Here is a 22,369-nt window from a genome sequence, read left to right as displayed (position 1 = left end):
TCCTCTCCGGGCCCTCCTACCCGCCCGCCTCTTACCCTTGTGCAGGACGGCGTTGGCAGGCTTGTTGCCAGCCAGAGATTCCTTGGACAAGTGCTGGTGGCTCTCGGCCAAACACTCCACCTCGGCAAAGCGGGTGTTGAGGGCCATGGCCGGGTGGCTGGGGTCCTGAGTCATGTTCAGGTAGGCGGCTCTCCGCAGCTGCTCTTCAATCACCAGGGCTTGCTCCAGAAGCTGAAGGAAGGAAATGGAGAGATGGAAAATGAGGTGCTTTGAAAAACTGCCATTTGGCCCAACGTGGCTTTCCTCTCAAGGTAACCAAAACCAGGACTGGGCAATAATTTGCAGATTCTTCAGTACTGATTAGTTTAAACAAATCCAGTTAATTCTGGCTCTTCTAAGCCACAAAGAGGGAAATTAAACTATGCAGAATACTGAAGTACCCCTGAAAGGCTTACACCTCCACTACCCCACTTTAAGGATTTCAGGTTCTCCCCAGGCATTAGATTCAAACTTATTTTCAAAACCATAAGGACTAGAAACCTGTTTACAAAAGCTGAGATTATTTTGCACCCCAAAACACATTTGCGATTGTGGAAATATATAATTATCTGGATATACGGCTGGTTTATTTCAGAAGCCGCTGACATCGTCGTCCTCAGATTGGCAACCTCTGGTTACACTGCCAACGTTAACGCAGCTTCAACTTTAGCTTCAAAATGCTAAAAGCAAGCTTTTGAATTACACAGACTGCTATGCCTGAAGTAGCCGTGCTCTGTGACTGCCAACTGGCCCCAAGCCCTTGATTCTATTGTCTGGTCCCATCAATTCATCCACACCTTGAATCTTCTGGCAAGGAACTTGTTCTTCATCTCCAAAAAGTTTCCCTTGTTGGCTTCGGTCTTAAAGGGCTCATTGATGATGGCAAACTGGTTGTCATTCTGGATATCCTGCCAGCGAGCGTAGCCGTGACTGTAGAGAGGTGCAGGGGCATTAAGGAATCTTCACAGGCCACAGGGAACCCACTGCCACTTCCCAGCAAGGCAGGGGAACAAGGAACTGCCTGGCATGAAGTCACAGTCTATAGCTTATGGTTCTGCATGGTTATCTACTCTGAACCAAGACGCCATAAAATGCCTTTCCCAGCCCTGAGGCTATGAGAGAAAGTCTGGATCTGCTGTTTCCTGTCAACTCACACAGCTCCATAAACATAAAAAAGCATACAACAGCAAGAAAAAGCGTTTGAACCTTTGTTTCCCTCAGAAATAAAGGAATGGAGGAGGTGGCAGACTTGGTATGAAATATTAAAAGACACCTGGGGAAGAAGCCCCATTGAGCCCTGCTGGGCAAAGATGCTTGGGATCACAGGGCATGATTAGGAGAAAACCTTTTGGGCAGATGACTGCCTATGGAACGTTTCCTTTCAAGGCTAGAAGGAGAAGATGCTGGGTCCTAGTGCCTGCTTGGCAATGGTTGGATAATCCTCCAGGAGCAGCAGGGCAGCCCCTGAGCAGCTGCTAGGCTCTTCTCCCATGCTAGGACTCTTTTTCTCCACTGTCAGCAGCATTCAAGAAGGGGAAACACTGAAGTCAAGTTTGCTATACAGAATGCCAGCAGCGGAAATTCCTAGCACAGAGAACAGTCGCTGGGTCTTTTCCCTGCTCTAGACAGCTGTTCAGAAGGTGCCAAATCTCCCTTTGAATCAGCCAGTGGCCAATACTGGAGGAGAGTGCCATAACCAAGCCCACTCCCAGGTTAGGCACAAATCCTGTTACTCGCCTCTCTGTACTGTCACATCTCTCGCCAAGGGCTGCACCTTTCGCTGAGGAAGAGCTCAAGTAGGGGTTTCCAGGAGGTGAGCTTGGCTCTCCGTACTTGCCATGAATCAGCACACACACACACACACACACACACACACACACACACACACACACACTGCTCTCCTGGGTCAAAGGATACAGGACGATGCCCGCCAGTAGCCAGTAGTCATGTCGGCGGTGCCAGATCTCGTTAAGCTTACTGGAGGAGATGGCGGCTCGCTCCTCGTTCTGCCACAGGGTGTGGAGTTCTGAAGAGAGAGGGAGGAAGAGATGTCCAGTCAGTGCTACTCTCGACTGGCAAAATTAAGTGCATTGCTTCTCTTCACAAGGTGACCCAGCTGGCACCCAAACAGTACAAGTTACTTCCACACTAAGTGACCTAGTTCACACATTATCCACTTAAGGGAGAGAGCGTCTTTCCCTAGTTGGCCCAAACAAGGGAGAGGGCCACTCTCTACACACCTACACACACACACACTTGCCAGATCACTTTCTATTCCAGCACAGGCTTATCTCCACATTGTGGGTCTGCACCCGAAGCCACAACATACCCGTGAAGCCACCGTCGGCTATGTTGAACATGAATCGGGGCTTCTCGGTCTTCTCCTCCTTCTTGCCATTGTTCCGGTTTTCATCTTTGATGCTGCTAGCTTTGGGCTCTTTTCCAGGCTCCCTCTCGGCTTTTGCCTCTTCTTGTAAGAGGGAAGGTGAGAACAGGAAGGTGAAAGAGGCCACCAAGCCCTGAATTCTCCACCCCCCTCCTGTAGTTTCTGTGTCCCTCCCCACAGGCTTCCCCGCTGGAGGGGGTTGGCAAAATTCTACATAAGCCACACCCTCAAATCTAAGGCTTGCCTCCCTCCCTCAAGGCCATGTGGAGTCACCCTGCACATGTCAGCCAATTTCTGGAGTGGGAAGGGGGATCAGAGACTGGTGGCCTTTGTCCTTTCCCAAACAGGACCTTCAAATCCTGCCTTCGGGCCATTCCCAGAAACCAGGGCAAGGCAAAATGTGGGGAGGGGGAATTAAAAACTGGAAAGTATCACATGACCTCTTCCCAGTGAGAGTCCTAAACTGCTCATTTCCCCCAACTTGCCTAACTCCTGGATGGTGACACAGATTCAGCTCTAGGTTGCAAAGGGCTTTCTTTAGTTCAAGCCCTGCGACCACATATGGGTTCATCCCTCTACACTTCTGCCTCATAAAGCCCATGTTACCTTTTTTCACTTCCTGTGCCTCTCCCTCAGCCTTTTCCTTACTCTCGTCACTCTCTGTGGGTTTCTCATCTGCCATGAGTTTTTCGGGATCAGCATCTGGAACTTTGGAATGTGCAGGGAAAATGTGAGGCATGGGGGGGGGGGTCATTTGGAGTATCTGATGTCATACAGTGCTGTGTAGGATCTTCACTATAATCTGTTACCATTTCCCCCCAAAAGGAACAGCCAAAGCTGCTTGCCCTCTTTGAAAACGGAACATTGGTTGCTTATCATGACACATGTAGGGGGGCGTCCCATAGAACCATGGACACTACCTCCACAACAACACCACACACCATCCAGAGAAGATACAAGCAAGGTGGAAGTTTGGCTAGAGCTCCCCCTGATGACAAGCTCTTCTCAGGTCCACATTCCTTGACAGTAAAGAGCAGGTGAGGATTCTTGAGGCACATTTGCACCTTCCTTTTATTACTCAAATGCATTTTCCCCACGTTCCCAAAGAAGGACAGTCTTCAGTGCTCACATCTAGAACCATTCCCCCTCTATCCCCATCCTTATAAATCTTTACCCAATTTCTCTTTCTCTTCCTTGACTGCGGGCTCGGCTTCTGTCTCCTTCTCCCCAAGTGCTGCCAATCCCTCCTGGTCGGGCTTCTTGGACGACTCCATTTCTGCTTTTTCCCCTGAGAAGGTGGCAGAAGTGGGCTGCTCGGGGGCTGAAGGCTGAGAAATGCAAAATAACAACCATTTTCCACCACCCTTTGAGCTAGTGATACATTGCTAGGAACTCCACACAGCAGGGAAGTGAATCAGAGATGATGTAGTGCTACTAAAGGGGATTGTGTGGTTGAAGTTTCACTGTTTGCAGGTGGAGCTACTGCTTAACAGTGGAATTGTTTCTAAAGGCCAGAAGCTTTTAATATCAAAACTAGTGGGAAGAAGAGAACAGGGCACATCCACAGAATGTTGGTTGTTGCCTTCAGTGCCAACAATCCTGGTAATTTCTCCAGGAGCACTGCTTTTGAAAACACTTCCAAAATATCTCCCCCCACAAGGTACACCAAACCAGCCAGCTCTATTGCTTGGAGGACCACCTGAAAGAACCCCTCCCTTGCACAAACACAAACCTCAACCTCCATTTTCTCGCCACCCTTGGCTTCTTTCTCCGGCTTCTCATCTTTGGCTTCTGGGTCCTCCTTTTCTGCCAGGGTTGCCCCATCTCCTTTGTCACTGGGAGCCGGGGTAGCTGGTGGGATGGACACCAAGGTAACAGTCAGTCATCCTCTCCTTCTTCAAAAACACATTTGCACTATAATCCTGTATACCTTAAGACCAATCCAAAGCCAAGATAAACTGCAGCCATTCAAATCCACATGACGCTTATCATTTTAACAAACCAAGTTTTTATCTAATGCATGCTAGCATTAATACAGCCACCTTCTTAAACTGAATCTGGTTTCATTTACACCGGTATCAATGTAAAGCGACTTCGTCTTAGACCCAGGGACAAAATTCTAAGCTCTTTTGAGAATGATACCTATTTGGAATGAATAAATGTAGCCAGCCCCAATGCTCAGAGATATGGCAGGACAGAAATCCTAAGAGACTAGCAACATGAAGGAAAATACCTTCACCTATTGGCCAGATTCTGAACCCATTAGGAGGGTCTCTGGCCTCTTGGTTGGAAGTGATTTGGAGTTCCTCCCACCCCCCACCAAGAGATGCTCTGAGTTTCCCATTGCTCCAGGGGGCATACCTGGCTTGGAGGTGCAGGGGGTATTGGTGCAGCTGGGGTCTGGGGTGGTGGTGGAGGTTTTGATGGTGGGAGACGAAGCTCGGGATGACTTTTTGGAGTCAGCGCTGGGGTCAGGCATCAATTCAGGCATGCTCCAGCGGCCATTAATGTGTTCAAACTCTTGCACCTGCCATATAAAAAGATATGCAGCTCACTGTGAGCAAACACATTTTAGCTGTGTTAGATAAGGGCTGCAAGAAAAAGCCCAACAGTAGAAATATTGAGGAAGGGAAGAGGATCCCATGGACTCAGTCAGGCTCTCATAGAAGAGATTCTGCAGTCAAGATGTTTCCAAACAGAAAAAACCCACAACAAAATACTGGCATTCCCTTTCATTCCCTTTAAAAAATCATGCTAATAGCCTCAAAGCAGACAAAAACTGTGGTTCGGTCTCATGGCATTTAAGTATCTCACTTTTGTATGATGAGAATTTTAAAATTCAAAGAGATGCTGAATTCCAGGAATACTTTGAAAATAATAAGGGCACTACTTCTTCCCAGGCTATTGAATGGGAAGTCTATATTTGAGGTAAGGTAATAATAGCATATGCTTCTTATAAGAGACAGACTAGAATTTCCCAAGAAGAGAATTTGGAGAAAATAGTGAATTGTCTTTTAAGCATCCTGTTCTTCAAACTGAAGGTTGCAATGCACATAATATTAACTATATTATGCTAGAGCTGAATTTGCACTGGCTTATTTGCACCAGAGCTATGGGGATTGTGGAGGGAGGATGGCTAAAATATTGGCTTGTTATTTAAAGCAAAAAGAAGAAAGTTGGAATTTACCTGGTTAATGGTGAACAAGAAAACCAAGATACTCAAGAACACTTCCTTTTCCTTTAGAGGAAAGAAGCCATGCTTAAACCCACGCATAATATTTTCTTAAGGGAACTGGATGATTTCCCTTTACCCACCCACTGACTTTCCTACCCTGATGGTCAGATTCCCTACCTTTTTCTTCACCAGAGACATGACACCTATCCGTGTCAGGACCTGCTGCCTCGAGAGACCTTCCCTGGGCACCCCATCGGCAAAAGTCTCAGAACCGTCAGCCCCAGGCTCGCAGAGGTGTCTCATGAATAGTGAGACGTATGCCCTGAAGAAATATAAAATCCAACAGGCTTAATGAGAATTTATGCAAGGGGGGCGGGGAGAGCACCAAAGTTAAGATCCTGATACATTTCCCCATGGATGCTCAGGGGACCGAGCAACTCCCCTATGAAGAAAGGTTACAACAGATAAAACAAATATCTGAAGTGGTGTCAAATGGAAGATGGAGCAAACTTGCTTTCTGCTGCTGCAGAGGGCAGGACCCAACCCATGGATTTAAATGAGAAAGGAAATTCAGACAAAATATTAGGAAGAACTTCCTGATAGTAGGAGTTGTTTGGCAGTGGACTGGAATACCAGGGAAGGTGCCGGAGTCTCCTTATTGGAAATTATAAAATGGAGGTTAGAAGGCCATATGAAATAGATTTTTTTAGCTGTGATAGCAGGGTGTTGGACGATGACACTTGTGGTCCCATTCTATGGTTCTACAAGCATCTGGGGCTTTTTAGTTTCAAAAAAAAGCAAGTAGGGGGTGATAAATTTGTGTGAAATTATGCAATGTATGGAGAAGCGCTTTTGCTTCACCCCCATAATCAGTGGGATTATCCAATGAAAATGAATGGAAGGCGAGTCCTTCACAAAGTGCCTATAGAAACAAAATGTGCCAATGGCTGCCAATTTGGACAACTTTAAAGGCAGTTATCAATAGCTGTATGCTTCTTCCTGGATCAGAGGCAGCCTGCCTCCAATACCCATTGCTGGCGATCCTGGGCAGGAGAGAGTGACTGCGCTCATGTCCTGCTTGTAGACTTCCCCCACTTGGGGCAACTGGCTAGCAACTGTGGGGGGGGCGATGCTGGACTATATGGACCTTTGATCCGATTGAGCTGGTTTCCTCTTATCCTCTGCATTTGGTGAGCTGCTGTGAACAGAGTTATTTGGGTTTGAAGCAGGAGGAGCTTGCTTTGTGGCAGTGGATGGCACCTTACCATCTTTTGAAATAGGCTGCTGTCCATCTGCAAAAGCCAGCTCCTAACCAGTGACTAGATTGCAGTGATGTCACAGACCTCTAGTGCCTTTGTTTCCAGAAGCAATAGCACCCAAACCATGAGATAGGAGGGAGAGGAGGAAACGGAAAGGAATAGAAATACTGAACGTGGACCTGAACCCAAACACCCCACCTATGACAAAGACCCACACATTTGCCATCAGATTTTCTTCCCTTGTCTTCACTCTGTGAGCACATAGCTCTGTAACTGTGGGTCAGCTTGGTAGATGCCAGAGCTTGGGCTCCCCAATGCACCCGGCCACAGACCCCCTTTGCTGAGGGACTGCTCTGGGTCTGCATGAGGGAGGGGAGGGTCATCTCTACACCTCACTCTCCAGGAAACACAGACCCAAAAATGGTTTGGAGGGTTTGTCAGATGAGTAAGAACCACCATCACTTGGCAAAAAGCGTCCTAAGGCTAATCTGTCCACCCTGTTCCAAGGGTACAGGGTCAGTACAGGCTATACCTGAAAATGCCAAATCTGGCACTTGAACAAATTAGACTGAAAACTGCTTTCCTTGCATTTGCTTATTTTGTATGAGACGTTCCAGTTGTTCATACTGGCAGGGGGAGTGCTGAAGATGGGCCTCCCTTGAGCTCTGGAGGTTTTAGCAGGCATTGCTGGTATGCAGCCAAGCTTATCTTTGTGGCCAGAATGTCTAGAAAGAGTCTGCTTTTTTTCCTTTAATGAAAATAAGTATCTTGAGATGCTGTGTGTTTGTGCTTGTACAGTAGGACTGTGACGTTTAGACAACCCTGGTTATAGCTGCTTTGCAGGAGGATCCTCAAAACTTGTTAATCAGGAGGCAGGATGAACCCTTCTTCCCCCTGGGAAGTGGAATGTCGCAGGACGCCAATCTCACACAAGACACCTACTTAAATTCTTTCTCCGTCTTGCCCCGCAAGTCCCGGACCAGCCACTGGGAGGTGAAGGCATCTTGTGGAGGCATGCCCCAGCGCATGACGGCATTCAGGAAGGCCTTTCGCTGGCGGGTGTTGAACCCGAGCACCTGAAGGAAGGTGGCACAAAAGCCAGGGTCATCCCCAAAGCGCCACTAATATGGCTACTGCTACGGTCCCCCTAACTCTTCTAGGAAACCTAGGAAACTAGCCACTTGCCCACAGAGCGTAACCTTTGCCAAATTGCCCACCACTCAAGCTGTACCACAACACATAGATTTTGTAAACCGCTTTGATGTTTGCTTGCTTTTTTTACAATCAAGCAGTGCAGAAATTTAATGAAATAAAAAATAAATAATGCCTAAGCCAAAGCAGAGGGACGCGGGTGGCACTGTGGGTTAAACCACAGAGCCTAGGGCTTGCCGATCAGGTCAGCGGTTCGAATCCCCATGACAGGGTGAGCTCCCGTTGCTCGGTCCCCGCTCCTGCCAACCTAACAGTTCGAAAGCATGTCAAAGTGCAAGTAGATAAATAGGTACCGCTCCAGCGGGAAGGTAAACGGCGTTTCCGTGTGCTACTCTGGTTTGCCAGAAGTGGCTTTGTCATGCTGGCTACATGACCCGGAAGCTGTACGCCGGCTCCCTTGGCCAATAAAGTGAGATGAGCGCCACAACCCCAGAGTCGGTCATGATTGGACCTAATGGTCAGGGGTCCCTTTACCTTTTAGCCAAAGCACTGCTCCTTTTCCAGTACCCCTTTCCGGTCCAGTACCCCTTTCCCTCCTACTCCACAGTTCAAATGGTTGTTGGGGAAGTGGACCTGTCCCATCCATGTTTCCCCGCCCACCACTCAAAAGCCATCCTGCAAGGCCGTCCTCTCACCTCAATGTTCCCACCAACTCGTGCCAGAAGCGGGGGGAGAGGCTTGTCCTTCTCGTTCCGGAGCTGCCGTCTGGACTGTCGGCGACCTTGGCACGCAGAGCAAGAGACAGAGGCTTACAATCACATCCCTCCACCGCTCTAGTATTGCCGAGGCATGGCCAGGTGCCCAGAAAGCCTCCGCCTGGCTTGGCAGGCAGGACACGAAGCAGGTCCCACCGAAGTCCCTTGTGCTGGCCTGCCCAAGGCCACACACTCATTTGGCCCAGGAAAGCCAGGAAGAGAACGCAGCCCTCCTCCTGGCATGCCAATAGGGAGGGAGGGCTGGCTGGCTGAGATCCCAGAAAGACATGTGCAGCAGGCTGCCGTGATAGAAAGCAACCTCCCATCACACAGAGGAAGGCAGGCCACCAGGAAAGAGCAAGTCCCACGGGGTTTGTTAGGTGCAATACAAGGCAGCGTAGGTCAAGAATCAGTAACACAAAAACGCGCGTGTACACACAGTTCACAGCCCTGATGGAATGCTGCACAAGAGCAAGCCTCTGTTCCCAACCAGCCATATAGATTTGTTCCCTCTCTTTGCTTGGCAGGAGCTCACAAGCTGTGGATTGAGCATGGAAAGAGGGAGGATCCCTCCCCTGGGCCGAGAGTTGGACTATTACACAGTCTTCAGGCTCCTTTCAGGGCACACCACATGCAGGAGAGGAAGGAAAAACAAGCCCTCACCTTCTGGCCTTTCGTCAAAGTCTTCGTCCTCCTCTTCAGAGCCCACTGAGTACTCGGACTGATTGTCTGAAACAGCATCAGGCCAGTTTGCAAGCAGTACAAGGTTCTTGCTTTTTCAGCGCTTCTTGCCCCCTCCCATAAACCCCACATCACCAGACGATCACTTCCATGCAAAGTGCTGGAGAGGAGGTTGCTGGAACATAACCACCAACCCCCTTTTTGGAAGCTGAAAATCGCTTAAGACACCAGTGACCAAATATATGACCAGGTTGGTTTTCAGGGGGGCATGTTAGTCTAGATTTCCTTCCACTGCATGATGGGAGAAGCAGTCCTACCTCCATGTCTTGCCCCCAAAAAACCACAGTCCTCACGCACTTTCAGCAGATGGAATCTGGTAAAACCTTACACAACACAAAGAAGATGCAGTTCTGGCTCTGTTTTCCCCCTAACCTCCATCAGGAATACTTCCTGAAGTCTAGCCACTCCAAGCATGCATAAAATCACTCTCCCCTCCCTGCCGCATTTGCAGGTTTCAAATTACAAGAGAATGTTTGGGGGGGGAGGTCAGGATAGGGTCCCTAAAATCTGGGGCCATTTTGTTCGGAGATAGGTTCAGTAGCCCTGAGAGTGCCAGGGGGCTACTCCTATCCTCTCAAGGGGACCCCGAAATGCTGACCTTGGTCCTCTTGGGCCGCATCATTGTAGTTGACCTGTTTGCGCACACGCTTCCCTTTTCCAAGGTTGCGAGCCAAGTCCTCCTGCTGCTGCTCGTAATGGTGCCGCAACAGCTTCTCCCAGTAGTCAGGGTCCACATTCTCCTCTTGTTTGATGATCTCCCGCTCAATCTCTTCAATCTGAGGCATCAAAGAGAAGGTCGGAGTCACTGGGATGCACACGCTAGCACAAAAACAGTCACCCTTCGCAAGCGACCTGGTGGAGCCGCACACTCTGCACCCATTGCTCCATGGCTTCAGGCTCTCATCTGTAAGCCCTGGAGCACAGCCTTGCTGCCTATTGAACCATCAGCCATGATCTCACAGCTGCCTTGTCCGACTGACCTTGTCCTCCTCCCGAACCACGTACTGAGCCACTTTGAAGGAGCTGAGGTACTCGTTCATGTTTTGGACATCTGCATCATCAGTGGCATCCTGGTTACGGTCCAACAGCCGTGCAATGGCTTCGTTGTCATAGTGGATGACACTGCTGTCCTCCTCTTTGTTCTCTCCTGTAGTGAGGTGAGGAGAAGAAAAGGGGGCAAGGGGTAGGAGACTGAGGCTGAGACCTGGGAGATTGCTGCCAAATTCACTACAAAGGTTGCTGCAATTTATGATCAATGGATTTCACCTTCAGCCCAAATCCTGATTCTGCACAGTACACTTTACACTGCAATGGCTGCAGCAAGAGATACCTGCATCATTCAACATAGCAACATGCTATGGTGCACCTGGCAGCCCAGGTGGCAGAAGAGGCCAAGCGCACTGCTCAGCAGCTCTGTCTGATTAAAAGAGTATAGCTTCCTTTGTTCAGCTTCCCAATGTGCAACAGTTATTCCTCTCCTAATATACATGAGGCTAGACTACTGCAATTAACTCTACTTGGGACAACCCTTGGACATTGCAAACAACTGCCTGCCTCTTGATGCATCACCCACAGCAGCGATCCTCTCACCCTCGTTTTCGTCCTTGAAGAGCTCCTCAGTGCCAAACTTGAGGATGTCATCCAGCTCCTGCTTGGACATGCTGCCCGACTTGGAGCCCAGGCCTGGGCGGACAACCAGGTGAGTCAGCATCATCTTCCGCTTGGCCACCTGCGTAATACGCTCCTCCACAGAGGCCCGTGTCACAAAGCGATAGATCATCACCTTGTTGGCCTGGCCAATGCGATGAGCTCTGCTGAAGGCCTGCAAAATGGGGGGGAGGGGGAACAACCCAAGAAAGTCAGGTAATGATGAAATGGCTTGGGGAGGATTATGGCCCTTAAGTCCTGATTTGGGTTTCTCACCATAGGAACCAATAGGAACCATAGGGAGGGAGGGAAAGAACGGGACCTGCTTTGCAGCAATGGTAACATCTGAAGATATTTTAGGATAAAGCCGGCTGCTGCCCATCTGTATACTTGTCCCTAGCCATTGGCTGATCTGCAATGATGTCAGAGAACTCTAGTGACTTTGGTTCTAGAAGCAGCCTGCAATAGCACCCAAACCATGAGAAGGCTGGGAAGGGAGTAAACGCAGAGAAAGGGGAATAGAGAGAATTAACCCAAACACCCTGTAGATGAAAGAGGCCTGCTGGAAAACTCATTGCTCCACATTTGCCATCAGATTTTCTTCCCTTGTCTTCACTCTGTGAGCACATAGGTCTGTAACTGTGGGCCAGCTTGGTAGAAGCCATAGCTTGGGCTCCCCAATGCACCCGGCCACAGCCGCCCTTTGCTGAGGGATTGCTCTGTGTCTGCATGAGGGAGGGGAGGGTCACCTCTACACCTCACACTCCAGGAAACACAGACGCAAAAAATGTTTGGAGGGTGTGTCAGATGAGTAAGAACCATCATCACTTGGCAAATACCATGCTAAGGTTTAACTATCCACTCTGTACTAAGGGCTCAGGGTCAATTGCAATACAGGCCTCTCTCATGTTGTTATCTCAAAATGCCTAATTTGGTACCTGAATAAAGTAGATGAAAACTACTTTCCTTGCATTTGCTGATTTTGCATTTGCATTATTCATTCCATTTGTCCATGCCTTGGGTGGGAGTGCTGAAATCAGCCTCACTCTAGCCTAGAAATTTTAGCAGGCTTTGCTGGTACATGGCCAAGCTTATCTTTGTGACCAGAAAATAGCTTTGACTAAAAATTATCTCTGTGTTAATGAAAAGTAAGCTTCTTGGGATACTGAGGATTTTGCTTGCACAGTCGGATTGTGGGAATGTCTATAACCCGTTGACCGCTGGTTGGCTAATGGGTGAAAAAGGGATGATAGATAAAATCAGCCTTTGGTCTGATCCAGAAAGGTTTTTTTTATTTTATTATTTACTTCATAAAATTAATATATTGATTGTAAAAAACAACAACCACACCCTCAAAGTGGTTCTTATGTGCAACCTCCGGTGGATCTACAGAATTATTATTATTTTTATATCCCACCTTTCCCCCTCATGTTTTAGATGCTTAGAAACATCTAGAAACATAGAAAAAAGCAATTATAAAAATAAACATAATATATACACGTACACAGTTTATATATAGTCTATTAAAACATGCAGAGCATTACAATAAAAACATCACAGCACCAGCCCCCTCCTTAAAAACAGAAGTCCATAAGGAGGAAGGGGGGTGATCAGGGGAGGAGAGGAGCCTACCTGAATATCATTGTGAGGGTTCCAGTCTGAATCAAAGATGATCACCGTGTCTGCTGTGGCCAAGTTGATGCCCAAACCACCTGCCCGCGTGGAGAGCAGGAAGCAGAACTGCTGAGCTCCCGGGGCTGAAAAAGAATGAAGACCTCAGTGAGTGAATCAGGAGGTAAGACATATGAACTGGACTCAAAATTCAGAACGCAAAGTTGAACTCTGAAGTCAGGCTCAGGTCTGCTTTGCAAAAGGTATTTCATGCTTGGGAGCAGATTCCAAAGTATATCATGTCACTCCAGAGTAAAAATTATGGCTGCCTGCTCCAAGCTATGCAAAAACATCATGCTTAACCTTCAAGTTACAAGAGATTCCAACGAAACATCAAAAATAACTTTCTGACAGTTAGAGCTGTTTGACAGTGGAATGTATTCCCTCAGGAGGTTGTGGACTCTCCTTCCTTGGAGGTTTTTAAGCAGAGGCTGGATAGCCATCTGCCATGGATGCTTTAGTTGGGATTCCTTAATTACAGGGGGTTGGACCAGATGAACTTTGTGGGTCCCTTCCAATTCTATGATTCACCATGAATGTCCGTTATTGTCCACCATCCATTATTGAGGAGCTGGATCCTTCAGCTGCCCAGGAAAGGCAGAAAACATACAGCCAACTTTTGCAGTCTAGTCTGGATTAGCAGACTACATCCCTGTTCTGTCTCGTGACCAAGCAAGAGACAGAGACGGCTGAAGAGGAGTTGCTGTTTCAGGATTTTTTGTTCCTTCTACTGGACATTCCCTATAGTGTTGCTCTGGCCTACTGGCACACCCGCAACTCCTATCTTCTGACAAAGGCTAAAGTTTTGGATGCCGATTCTGGCACTGACTTCTCAACCATGACAAGACCGTTGCAACTGACCCTCACGCCCGGCTTGTAGGTTCTCCATCAGCAGCTGGCTGACCACTATGGGAGACAGGATCCTCAAATAGATATACCTTCGGTCTGATCTACTGGGGTTCTTCTTGTGGCATGTAGATCCTTACAACCCACTCTAGTCCCAATCCAGAGAGAGCCTCCACCTGAAGGAGATCCTTGGCAGGCTCATTTCTACAGACAATTGAGGTCACGGTACTGTAATGATATATAAAGGTCAAGCCCCACCTTCTACCCTCAAACATTAGGCTCACAACCTTCATACTTGCCATTAAATCTATCAATGGCCTCTTGCCGCAGGGCCCCCGTAATGCCCCCGTCAATCCGTTCGTACTTGTACCCTTCATAGTCAAGGAAATCCTCAAGTAGGTCCAGCATTTTTGTCATCTGGAAAAGATACCCATAAATGAGACGAGAGATCTAGTACTTCTGGAAATTCTCAGTTGGGGAAACGGGGGTGGGGGGATGGAGAAACCACTAACACTGTGGAAAGCAAAATTGTTTGGGCTTACAAACAGTCTCCACTATAAACAAGATCCAGGAAAAAAAAGAAATATTACTAAAAATTCTCCTCCATAGCCCAAGAAGCAACAGTATACTTCTTATTTCTATGTCTTTCTTTAGCCTAACAGAATTGGAATTGAGTTGTTCATATCTACTGTATATTTCTACTGCAATTTCCTAGTGCTGTATATTACTGTACAAAGTTACTGGAAACAATTTTGAGAGAGTACTGTACAGCTAATATTTTAAAACCCTGCCTTAAAGAGCAATATCCTAAAAGAGATAATAGTTCATTGGAGGGGTTTCTTTTCCTTTCCAATTTCCACTGTAAAAAAAACAAGAGGGGGAAGGGAGGAAGACCTTGGAAAAATGAGGAAAACTCATTTTTACCTCTGGGCATTCATATTCCTAAATGAGATTGATAGTGCCTTCTCATTCATCACTAGCATTCTTGCTGTACACTGCATGGCTGCACTTGAGACTAATTTGTTCTTACTGAACAGATGATGTCACAGAAAACAGCATCCTAACACCTCCATAACATTTAGGAAAAAATTATGTCATGAAATTACATTATTTGTATGCTGTAACCATAGGAGAAGAAACACACAACAAGTTGTTCACATCTTTTTCTTCTCCATCCCGTCCTCCTCAACACTGTACACAACCAGCATCCAGGTGCTCAAGGCCCCATATATCCCCCAACCACTCTCACCTGGGAGAAGATGAGCACCCGGTGGCCCTGCTCTTTTAGCTTCCGCAACATCTTCTGCAACAGCATCAGTTTCCCAGAGGCCTTGATGAGAGCACCCCCTTCATAGGCACCGCTTGGCAACTTGGGGGATTCCTGCCAAGACAAAGCATAGCCATCGCCATTCATGCAGGTGGTTTCATCTGGCTGGGTCTATTCTTTGCTGTCAGGGGATTAGGCAAAGGCCAGAGGCAAACTGAGGAGGTGGGCCAGTTTGCCTGCCAAAGGCAACCTATCCCTGCTCCACAACATGAGCCCACTCCTTCCAGCTGGAGAGAGCTGCCCTGGCCCTGCACAGGCCCCTGCCAGCCGGCTGGGCAATGCAAGACATACCATCGCAGCAACAGGGAAGAGGTAGGGGTGGTTGCAGCATTTCTTCAGGTCCATCATTATGTTGAGCAAGGACACCTGGTTACCGCCACCACGGGAGTTCAAAGCTTCAAAGTTGCGGGTCAAGATATATTTATAGTATTTCCTGATTGGGTGGGGGGCAGGGGGAGAAGAATGGGAACAGCAGGAGGAGAAAAAGAGTAGCATGAGAGAGACTCTATGACCCCTCCACGTACAGAAGTATCTGCCAGATTTTTACCAAAAAGGGAGGGAGAGAAATACAGTACATTTAACATTCAATGAGTTGTCTTTTCCCATTTGCCCTCCCAACAATCTGGAGGAAAGGAGACCAGAGTCTTGGGTTCTGGCATGCTTTGGTCTACTGCTCCCTCCCCAGGATGTAACCATTCTTGCAGAGAACCTAAGGACCTTGACTCTCCTCCATCCTGGCCAGACCAGCTCCCCCTCCCCCAAATTCTGTTTCACTGGGTCTCCCCTCCCTGATCCAAGAGCCATCACTGCCACTTGTAAATCCATACCACGGTGCCCCCGCCCCACTAGAGTCCAGGTCATATATCTGCCACCACCCTGTCACTCTGCATGGAAAGGACAGTCCCCCATACCGCCTCTCCTCCCCCAATCCTGCCCATACTTCTGCATGGGGCTGAGCTCCACCCGGACAATGAGCTCTGTCTTGGCTGGCATGTTCTTGAAGACGTCAGCCTTGAGGCGGCGCAACATATGGGGTCCCAGGAGGTCATGGAGTTTTTTTATTTGGTCCTCCTTGGAGATGTCAGCAAACTCCTCCAGGAAGCCTTCCAGGTTGCTGTGGGAAAGAGACAGAAGCTGTTACGTGGACACCTCTGGGGATATTTCAGGCCAACAGAATGCTGCACACAAGCAAGGGAAAGGAAGGGATTTTGGGCTGGGGGAAGTATCTGAAGGAGGATCTGTCACAAAGATCCCCCAAGCCTAGTGCTCAAATTAGGGCAGGCGAACGAAGGGAAGGCACCCTTAATGAAACAAAAGCCCCATCCTTCAACTCCCCCCAGTTCTAACCAAGTCATGCCCCCCCCCCCAGCTTCCTTAAAATAATGGCTTGCGGAGTGGGGGTTAGGATCATAAAAAGTAAATTGGTTTTAAATTGCATTTTCTTTATTCACTTAAATTTTGTGACCCACCCTAAAATATTTTGTGATTGCAGACAGTATATAGAAGCATAGAAAACATAGGGAGCTGCCATATACAGTACTGTAGTTTTCTGCTTGTCCTGTGCTTTCTAGGCATGGATCCAAGTGGTTTTGCCTTTACTTCACCACATTCCCCAGAAAAACCCATTCTTTAGCACTAAAACAAGACACACAGCAATACACAGTGGATTTTCTAGGGAGAAATTGGCTGGGCAAACGGAATCGAGGAACCAGGGAGATTTGGCTGATGCCTTCATTATACACCTTTAGGCACCAGGTTCCTCTTCAACAAGGCCTTGGGTTGATTAACATCCTATACTCCTTTTAAATGTGTTTGTGGGAGGGGAGGGGGGTTATTGATTGGGGTTTTCTGTTCTTGTTTTTGTCATGTACCGTATTTTTCGCCCTATAGGACGCACCGGCCCCTAGGACGCACCTAGATTTGGGGGGGGGATAAAGGAAAAAAAATATATTTCCCCCCCCCCCAGGCGCGGGGCTGGGGCGGGGGAAGCCCGAGCTTCCCCCGACCCCAGCCCCCAAAACGGGAGCCAGAGTGGCTCCCGGAGCTTGCGGGGCTGGGGGTGGGGGAAGCCCAAGCTTCCCCCACCCCTAGCCCCCAGAGCAGGTCGGAGAGCGCTGGCGAAGGTGCGTGCACCTTCGCCATCGCTCCCGGAGCTTGCAGGGCTGGCGGTGGTGGAAGCCCGAGCTTCCCCCGCCCCCCGAGTGGGTCGGAGAGCGCTGGCGAAGGTGCACACACCTTCGCCATTGCTCCCGGAGCTTGCGCGGCTGGGGGCGGGGGAAGCCCGAGCTTCCCCCGATCCCAGCCCCCAGAACGGGTCCCAGAGTGATGGCGAAGCTGCGCGCAGCTTTGGCATCGCTCTGGGAGCTTGCCGGGCTGGGGGGATAGCTTCCTGAAGCCTGGAGAGCAAGAGGGGTCGGTGCGCACCGACCCCTCTCGCTCTCCAGGCTTCAGCGAAAGCCTGCATTCGCCCCATAGGACGCACACACATTTCCCCTTCATTTTTGGAGGGGGAAAAGTGCGTCCTATAGGGCGAAAAATACGGTATTTTCTGCTTTTATATTGCAGTATTAGCTTGTGAACCACCCTGAGATGTGCAGATGAAGGGTGGTATACAACTGCTCTCTAAGGCACGATAATAATTAGCTGGGTGATAACTGAGTTAGACTAAGTTTTATTCATTTTGGGTGGCAGGTGGAAACCTGCCAAGTGTGGTGACTTGTAGTACAGTGGTACCCGGGTTTACAAACTTAATCCACTCTGGGAGTCCATTCTTAAACCGAAACCATTCTTAAACCGAGGCAAGCTTTCCCTAATGAGGCCTCCCGCCGCTGGTGCCCTTCCACCGTTTGGATTCTGTTCTTAGGCCGAGGTAAAGTTCACGAACCAGGACACTACTTCTTGTTTTGCAGAGTTTGTAAACCGAATCGTTCATAAACAGGGCTGTTCTTAAACCGAGGTACCACTGCATTAGGTTTTTTATTATTTAAAGTTTTAAACTGTGCACTAATTTTTAAGGTTTTAATTTTGATGATAAGGCTCTTGTCCAGAAAAGTGACTAAACGTATTTTAAATTAAATAAATAAATAAAAGTGGATAATTTATGTGGTGTTAATGTGGTGTCAAATTTGAAGGCTGGGAAGGCAGGCTCTTTAGTTGGTAGGTGGAAAGAAGTAACAAATCCACAGACGTGCAGGGGAGGGAGCACTTAATGCTTTGTACTTCCTTTGCAAGTCTCGGGGTAAAAGACACCACCAAACCAAATAAAAATCTTTCCAGCCGTAAAGTCAATGAAAGAGGTAAGAAAGAAGCCGTCTCTTTTAGTTTCGCTAAGCCTTGGAGAGGCAAGAGCAGCTGAGGTTCCTCAGTTAACAAAGGGCAAAAATGTGAAAATGTAACCTGGCCCTCTCCACCCACCCTGGAAAAAGCTTGAAGCTCTACAAGTCCAGCTTCCAGTGCTGATGGGAAGAGCCCGCCCCCATCACTAGACATCTGTTTCAGACAAATGGAAATCCCTTGTGGCCACCAGAAGGCGCATTAAGTTTCACTTGGGAGTGACCAAGATGCCAGATCGCCAGCAGTGTGAATGTCTGATCAGCAGAGGGAGCCATCCCTCCAGATAAACATTTTCAGAAGCCCAAATGCTCCTCTTTTATAGGTTTTCCAAACCGCTTTCTGTATAACATTCACACCAGAGCTGTGCTGTGAGGCAGATGGCCCACCACATTTTGGGATCAGCTGTTAGGCACTAGGTCTTATAATGCTGGCATGAAAGACAACTAAGAGTGGAAGGACTCAGCCCCTCTGTTCTACCAAGCTCCGGCTGGGTGGAAGATTAGGTAGAAACTCCACCCTATGTTCAGGCTAGCTATGAACTGGATGAAAAGGTTACTGGTGGATGCAAACCTGGAAAGGAGAGGGGAAACTGTGGACAGGGACCCCAGTCTGAAGGTAGATGACAAACAGGCCAGTGTGTCAATGGCAGATAGGAAAGGAGTTAAGATTAAGCCCCTCCAGATCTCTGATTACCAGGTCTCCACAGCAAAGGGGAAGGAAGCACAAAATTAGCCATACTTGAATCTCTCAGGAGTGAGGAAATTCAGCAGGTGGAACAGCTCCTCCAAGTTGTTTTGCAAAGGAGTCCCAGTGAGCAGCAGTTTGTGGTCGATCTTATAACCGTTTAACACCCTGAAGAACTGAAAGCAAGAGCAGTACAGGCATCAGAACACCCTTCTTCCCTCGCTCCACCTTCATACACCCTCACCCACCACAGATGAGTTCCAAATCCTGGGATTTATCCAGGACAAGCCAGCTCAGGCTTCCCCACCACACAGCTCTCCTCACCTTGGACTGGTTGTTTTTGAGTCGGTGAGCTTCATCCACAACAAGACAGGCCCACCGGATGGAAGCCAAGGCAGCCTGGTCAATGGTTACAAGCTCATAGGAGGTAAGGAGGACGTGAAATTTCACCTGAGCTTCTCTCTGAAAACAAAAAGGAGAAATACGGAAGGTGGGAAAACGTATAGCCACCAGGGCACCACTGAACGTATAGCTCCAGGGCACCACTGAATGCGGTTCTCCTTGATGGGGGAAGAGTTCGGAGCTCTTGTGCATTTGAAAGGCAAGCTGGCAAGGCAGCATTGTGGGGCTTGGAAGCGAAGGGGTTAACAAGCTGCCTTCTGCCTCAAAGTTTGGTGGGGAGCAAAATGATATTGACCACAATCAATATGAGGCCCATGGGAAGCTGCAGAGTCAGCGCTGCTGTTGCTGTAAGGTGGGGAAAACCCCCCACTGCACTTGCCTTCATTTTAAAAGCCTTCTTTCCACCCTTCATGGCGTTGTCCTCAAAAGAAAACTCATTCTCACGGATGATGGAGCGGCTGTCTTTATCCCCTGTGTAGGTTACCACATAGAAATTGGGTGCCCACATCTGAAATTCTCGTTCCCAGTTGATGATGGTGGACAGCGGAGCACTGACCAGGAAAGGCCCTTTGGTGTGGCCCTGGTGGAGCGGGGGGGGGGGGGCGGGGAGAGAAAAGAGGAAGAGCATGAAATCACATGTGAACTAGAAGGAACTTTGCTGTCTGCAGCTCGGGAGGAGTCAAAAGAGGCCACCGGCAGCTCCCAGCCCTGACTCAGCCTGATGCAGCAATTCTCAGGCTCTTTGCTTTTGGCTCCCAGGGGCTCAGCTAGGCAAAGAGAAATCCATTCATAAAACGCTGGCTGCCAGAATGAGCAAGGTTCTCCTGTGGCTCTGCTGGGATCACTGACACGCAGCCAGTCACAGCAGCTGTTCATACAGAAGTAACAGCTGTTCACAGAAGGACCCTTTGCCTGGGGCTGATGCACTCCTCCCACCAGACGTTCATTCAGCACCAACACTGTGCTAGGCGGTATACAGAACACGGAGACCTCATATGGTCAGTGCCCAAAAGACATACAATCTACATCACACAAGGCTGGCGATGGCTCCACACGTTATGAATGCAGTAGGAAGCACCAGCACAACACGGATGCTTCCAACATGGAACAGGTAATCAGGCAGATGTCACAGACAGATTTGCATGTATCTGGGAAATCTGGCCCCATCAGGTTTCCCAGATGCATTCACGCTCGTGTTCAGAGAAACATATGCACATTGTGTGCTTCCCACGTCATCACCAACAAGGAAGCTGCCCTACAACAGAGATTAAATGTGCACCTTTTCTTTTATGGAGAAGGGCTGCTTGCTGCCAGATATTTCTGTTATGGAGGAAAGAATCTGGGGCAACGTGGCAGGATTCGCCCCACTCAAGGTTTCAGACAGATCAGCAGTTGGAGCAGACAGCAACTCAGCTGCTTGCTTAAGCAAAGGGCTTTCCCTTGCCTCACCGCCTTTCAGAAAAGCCTGCGGCTCTAGTACTTCAGCAAGATGTCTTGGCAAGGCAGGCACTCATTGGGAGGCTGCCATGAGGAGGTCAAGACAGGAGGTGGTTGGGGCAGAGGAGGACAGCAGGGAGGGAGCACTTGAGGTCTAGCTCATGCTGACGGGTAGGATCCTGCAGAAATAGTTCAGCTCCAGAACGCTCACCCATGAGGAAACCCCAAAGGGGAGAAGCTTGGGAGAGCAGGGAGGCCAAACTCAAAACAACAAACGAGGCCCGTCTCCCTTCAGAAACCCTGAAGGGAAACCCCAAATAAAATGAGAGCTAAGGCGGAGGTTTTGAGGGAAGTAACAAGTGGCAGGAAACTTGCTTTATGACATCCAAAGCAGATTGGAGGAGAATAGTCGGTGGCTTCAATCTGGTTGGAGAACAGTGGCAATGAATGGATGGGCCTAAGGTAGGAAGCAAAGAGAATCTCTTCCATTACATCTCAGAGGGGGAGAGGAACTAGGCAAACAGGGAATGGGGGCTCAGGAGGAGTATGGGGGCACTTTTAGTTGCTTTGAAAGGTAGAACTGGATAAACAAAGACAATGTTGGCAAAAGCAACTTTATTGGCTTTCTTTCTTGGAAAGACAGAAGGAGTCTGGAGTAGGTGGGAGAGTTTCACTGGAAGGTTTACAGTCATACCTCGGGTTACAGACGCTTCGGGTTGTGTGATTTCGGGTTGCGCACCACACCGAACCCGGAAGTACTGGAACGGTTACTTCCAGGTTTCGGCGCTTGCGCATGTGCAGAAGCACCAAATCACAACCTGCACATGCGCAGATGCGCGGGTCACAGGTTGCAAACGCTGCGGGTTGCAAACGTGCCTCCCGCACGGATCACGTTCGCAACCCGAGTGTCCACTGTATAACCCTTTTTTCCCCTCTGTCCCATGTATACCCCTGTTCTCCTTCCTCTTTTAGGACTGTGAGCTTTTAGGACAGGAAGCCAGCACTTTCTTTGTAACACTTGGGAAGGTGCATGATCAGAAAAGGAAGAGAAACAGTTCAAAAGTCCTGGGTCACAGCATAAGGAAAGGGCCATGCAATGACATGTAAATGTTAGGTTTCTACAGGAGGCAGGGGCAGTGGTGGGGGGAAGGAGAGAGAGAGACTCACATACTTCGGACAATGGAAAAGAGAGTGAACATGCCCAGGCCACCACTCCTGGCTTACCTCCCTGTACAGCGAGTACAAGAAGACAATGGTCTGGATCGTCTTGCCGAGGCCCATCTCATCTGCCAGAATGGTGTCTGTGCTCTGGGCCCAGGAGAACCGCAGCCAGTTCAGGCCTTCCAGCTGATACATGTGCAGCGTGCCCCCTGTGGACGTGATGAAGCGTGGCTGGCTGTCATACTTCACCGTGGGCTGCAAGGATGTCCGGAGAGAGAGAAGCAGAGAGGTGAGAGCCATGCACACACACGGACAGAGGCTCGCTCCATTCTGGACACCACCCCTGAAATGATC

General features: G+C 48.9%; 1 protein-coding gene across 5 annotated transcripts in view; it reads right to left on the bottom strand.

Annotated features, from left to right (window-relative positions):
* Positions 1-22,369, bottom strand: part of CHD3 (chromodomain helicase DNA binding protein 3) — a 62,194-nt gene that overhangs the window by 4,040 nt on the left and 35,785 nt on the right. For 4 of the 5 annotated variants that reach the window (XM_083580741.1, XM_083580743.1, XM_083580742.1 and 1 more), the window contains exons 14-37: positions 22,079-22,270; positions 19,797-19,997; positions 19,340-19,477; positions 19,070-19,191; positions 15,939-16,112; positions 15,290-15,431; positions 14,921-15,052; positions 13,971-14,088; positions 12,787-12,911; positions 11,098-11,329; positions 10,488-10,654; positions 10,106-10,283; positions 9,430-9,495; positions 8,707-8,792; positions 7,802-7,935; positions 5,778-5,922; positions 4,787-4,952; positions 4,158-4,276; positions 3,600-3,753; positions 3,032-3,133; positions 2,369-2,509; positions 1,957-2,065; positions 837-969; positions 36-231 (exon numbers count right to left, since the gene is read on the bottom strand). In XM_083580741.1, coding sequence (XP_083436867.1) covers positions 36-231; positions 837-969; positions 1,957-2,065; positions 2,369-2,509; positions 3,032-3,133; positions 3,600-3,753; positions 4,158-4,276; positions 4,787-4,952; positions 5,778-5,922; positions 7,802-7,935; positions 8,707-8,792; positions 9,430-9,495; positions 10,106-10,283; positions 10,488-10,654; positions 11,098-11,329; positions 12,787-12,911; positions 13,971-14,088; positions 14,921-15,052; positions 15,290-15,431; positions 15,939-16,112; positions 19,070-19,191; positions 19,340-19,477; positions 19,797-19,997; positions 22,079-22,270 — 3,472 coding nt within the window. Of the gene's footprint in view, positions 1-35; positions 232-836; positions 970-1,956; positions 2,066-2,368; positions 2,510-3,031; positions 3,134-3,599; positions 3,754-4,157; positions 4,277-4,786; positions 4,953-5,777; positions 5,923-7,801; positions 7,936-8,706; positions 8,793-9,429; positions 9,496-10,105; positions 10,284-10,487; positions 10,655-11,097; positions 11,330-12,786; positions 12,912-13,970; positions 14,089-14,920; positions 15,053-15,289; positions 15,432-15,938; positions 16,113-19,069; positions 19,192-19,339; positions 19,478-19,792; positions 19,998-22,078; positions 22,271-22,369 lie in introns of all 5 variants that reach the window. The other variant, XM_083580740.1, reaches the window with a different exon arrangement.

Source organism: Podarcis filfolensis, assembly GCF_964270895.1.
Source record: "Podarcis filfolensis genome assembly, chromosome: 13".
NCBI lineage: Eukaryota > Metazoa > Chordata > Lepidosauria > Squamata > Lacertidae > Podarcis > Podarcis filfolensis.
Note: the sequence above shows the minus strand (reverse complement) of the source record. Positions and strands in the feature narration are given on the sequence as shown.